Source organism: Atractosteus spatula, chromosome 9 (genome assembly GCF_055471065.1).
Source record: "Atractosteus spatula isolate fAtrSpa1 chromosome 9, fAtrSpa1.hap1, whole genome shotgun sequence".
Lineage (NCBI taxonomy): Eukaryota > Metazoa > Chordata > Actinopteri > Semionotiformes > Lepisosteidae > Atractosteus > Atractosteus spatula.
Window position 1 is genome coordinate 6,694,610 of NC_142714.1, and position 3,391 is coordinate 6,698,000.

At 53.4% G+C, this 3,391-nt stretch overlaps 1 protein-coding gene across 1 annotated transcript; it reads right to left on the reverse strand.

The window, feature by feature from the left end:
- Nucleotides 1-533: 533 nt before the first annotated feature.
- On the reverse strand, nt 534-2,255 carry ankrd9 (ankyrin repeat domain 9). The gene has a single exon (XM_088925189.1). The coding sequence runs from the start codon at nt 1,643-1,645 to the stop codon at nt 794-796; it is 852 nt and encodes a 283-aa protein (XP_088781315.1). The 5' UTR covers nt 1,646-2,255; the 3' UTR covers nt 534-793.
- Nucleotides 2,256-3,391: the final 1,136 nt, after the last annotated feature.

Below are 3,391 nucleotides of genomic sequence, written 5' to 3' on the forward strand. Positions count from 1 at the left end.
AAAAAACCTGCGCTGACACCGCGCACAGCTTTGTGGTGGATGTGTCATGTGGGCAGGGGGGGTGCATCCGAGAACAGGAGCGCCCCCGCCAAGCCCCGGAGCTTGGTACCGTACTGTAAATCAACAGCGTATCAGCTTTGTATAGGGATCCCTCTTTTCTGGCAGCTGGGATTGTAGAACAACTAATCCGCGACATTTAATAGTGACTCAAGACGGACTCCCCCAGAATGGAGCTCTTCCCTCCGGAAAATAGAGCACGGTGCTTTTTTCCTACTTGTTTAATCTCGCCTTTCTTACAGCGATGTCCGTACATAGCTGAGGGATGCCGCTTGTGTTTGCTCTGGTCGTCCGTTAAAAGTGCACGTTTGTCCTTCCCGTCGCTTGCGGGAGTAAGATGCGAGATGAACCGCAAAACAAAGTCGCTGAAGTACAGTATGTGGACTGGCTGTGATGTGCCGATGTGTTCTTTACCAGTAGTTCTTTAGTTGTTTAGTTTAGTTGTTTTTGGAAAATAACACCCCAGTCTAGAGATGCTCATTTCAAGACCTTCGTTTTTATTAAGTGAATGACAATTCATTATTGCTATCTATCACAGGTACAAAGGCAGTGTAGAAGACTATTGTGCATAGGTTTGGTTTTGCCTTTATAATAAATAAATAATACAGGTTAGTTCCTTATTTACAGTCAAACCCAACCACAAGTCAAGCCAGAACTTGGCTTCTTACAGTTTCTGATACCCGTACACGTTTTTTTTTTCTTTGTAAAAAAAAAAAGTCTTTGAGATTCCCTGGATTTACTGCAGCCTGAAGTCCAGAGGTTTCAGAAAGTCGGGCAGCGGCAGGGAGTCCAGGTGCTCCGGGGGAGCGGAGTGGATGAGCGCCTGCATGGCCCGGACAAACAGGGACGTGGGCGCCGAGCCGGACAGCCACTGGAACGCCTGCTCCCCGAGCCGAGCCCGCCACCGCCCGGCGTTCTCCAGCAGCTGGCGCCGCCCCTTGCAGCGCAGCTCGGGCAGGAACAGGATGAGGTAGCCGAGGCAGAGGCGCTGGAGCCGCGGGTCCGGCGCGCCACGGCTCATCTGCGCCAGGAGGCTGTCCAGGGGGCTGTTGCCCTGCGCGTCCGTCACGCAGGGGGACGCCGAGTGTCCCAGCAGCACGATCAGACACTCCGGCCGCACCAGCTCGCAGGCCAGGTGCAGCGGGGTCTTGCCGCCGTCCAGGTGAGCGCAGCCGCGGCGGTTGACGTACCCGAGCCGCTCGCACTCCCCGAAGCCCCTGGCGGCGGAGAGGATCATCTTGAGGATGCCGACGCGATTGTAGCGCACGGCCATGGCCAGGTGCGGGGCCGTGGAAGACGGGCAGCAGCAGAAGCTCTTGCTGGGCGTCTCCAGCGCGGCCACCGAGTATCTGTTGAGCAGATAGCGGGCGTAGGGCTGGTGGTCGTGCACCAGCGCGTAGAGCAGGGCTTCCGATGGGGAGTAGGCGCACGCCCGCCCGTCCTCCTCCCAGTGAAACACCTCCATGGTCCGCATGTCCTCCAAGACCCACACCGCTAGCAGGTCGCGCACGGCTCGGTAAAACGCGAAGGAAGATTTCTTGCAGTGTCTTTCGGATTTGTAGTCCAGGACCCTTACGTCCCAAGGCATAGCGACCGGCCAGCTGTCAGTGCCCTCCTCCGGGCTCTGAGCTGATCAATGAGCGATTTATACTCACTATTACAATGCACACAGTAATGCTATTTTCCCCGTCTGTCAAAAGCCCTGTTTTAGGGTTTTATAACACTTTGTTTCCAGTCTGTTTTAGTTCGCTTTGTATTTTGGCAGAACCAAAACAAACGCATTTATCACGCGTTTGTTGTTTTGTTGTTGTTGTTGTTTTTTTGCAGGTATTTTTTTTGTTTTGCTTTTCTGTGTTCTAGTTACTGGATCTTTCGCATAACGTATAATGCTCTATAACCGAGAAACATCTCCTGTTTACCGCAGCACAACGATGGCTAAAAGAGGTTACCGTTTTTGGTTATTGTTGCCTGCTTGTCTTTGCTCTTTTCTACTTTTGAAGCTCTACGGATCAACTTTCTAGACAGGCGCAGTCCTCGGAAGTGTGCTGCGTCTGCAAGCCCAAGCCTGTGACAACACTTAAGAACAGTTGTATTTAAACGGAAAAAAAAATACCAGGCGACGCTATGCTAGGTTTTACAGGGTATTTGCAAACTCTTTGCCGTCGGTGACCCAGTCAGAGCAGCAATTCTTCAAACCCCTCTGTTGGGGCTGAGCGCAGCTTTTATTCCAACGTGCTGGAGACCGCCCCTCCCCCACCGCCACGCTCCAGCAGCCGCCTTCCCATTGGCTGCTGTCTGTGGCCCGAGTCGTACCATTGGCTGAAAGAGGGAGGGGGGCGTGACCGTTCTTTTGCGTCAATGGAGTGCAAAGTTCCCCGCAACTTTTCTCCTTGAAAAGCGCCGCAGAGCTGCCCGGGGTGCCGTCACCGCGGCACCTGCTGTCGGGTGAAATTCTCCGGCACTGGGAACATTCAGAGCAGGTCAGCGTGTAGCGGGGGAGGGTCTCCTCATCTGATATAATAAGATACTCTCCACATAGGAGCGAATAAAAACCAGCGAGAGTCGGGCGCCGCGCTAAAGGGGGACAAATTAAAAACACAATATCTGTTCGCCTTCCTTTCCGATTCGGGTTAGGAGTGGTGAAAGAGTTCCAGTGCGAACGCCTGTATATCTTTATCATCAGCCCGCGGGTTTGAAAGAGGCAACTACAGTAGGTCAATCGGCACAACGGATTAGGGCAGGAAATGAAACAGCAGGGAAAGAGCTGTGAACATCGCCAAAGCTTCGTCTCAGCAGCTCTGCGGGATCCGATCCGCCCTGGCGGTCCTCTGGTGCCGCAGCAAGACCTTCATTGCTGTCCCCGGCTAAGGGACAGCTGACGTTTATATTGGTCACGGACTATTATAATATAATAATCAACTTTATTTTCTATAGCGTGGTTTCTCAAAGCGCTTTTAGGATAATTATACCAGCTATTTTCCCACGACTAAACGTTACTGCGAATATTTTTTTGCATTGCAAAAAATAGCAGTATGTGTTGGGTTTTTTTTTTTACCAATTGTACTGTTATGTACCCTAGTAACGTCTCTTAAGACATTTTGCGTGGAGGCCGAGGGAAGGGGTCAGCGCGCGACCCGGCCTCCTCGCCAGCAAGCCGCGCGTGTCTCGCTGTCGCCTGAAGAGAGAGGTGGGCGCGCGTGTCCGCGGCGGTGCGCCAGTGAGGCGCCGGCTGCACGCGCCTCCAGCCTCGAGCCAGGCAGCGCAACCCCGGGGTTCTGTCTCCATAGAAACTGGGCTGACGCCACCGGTCTCGCGCTGGGAAGGAGGAGGCCAG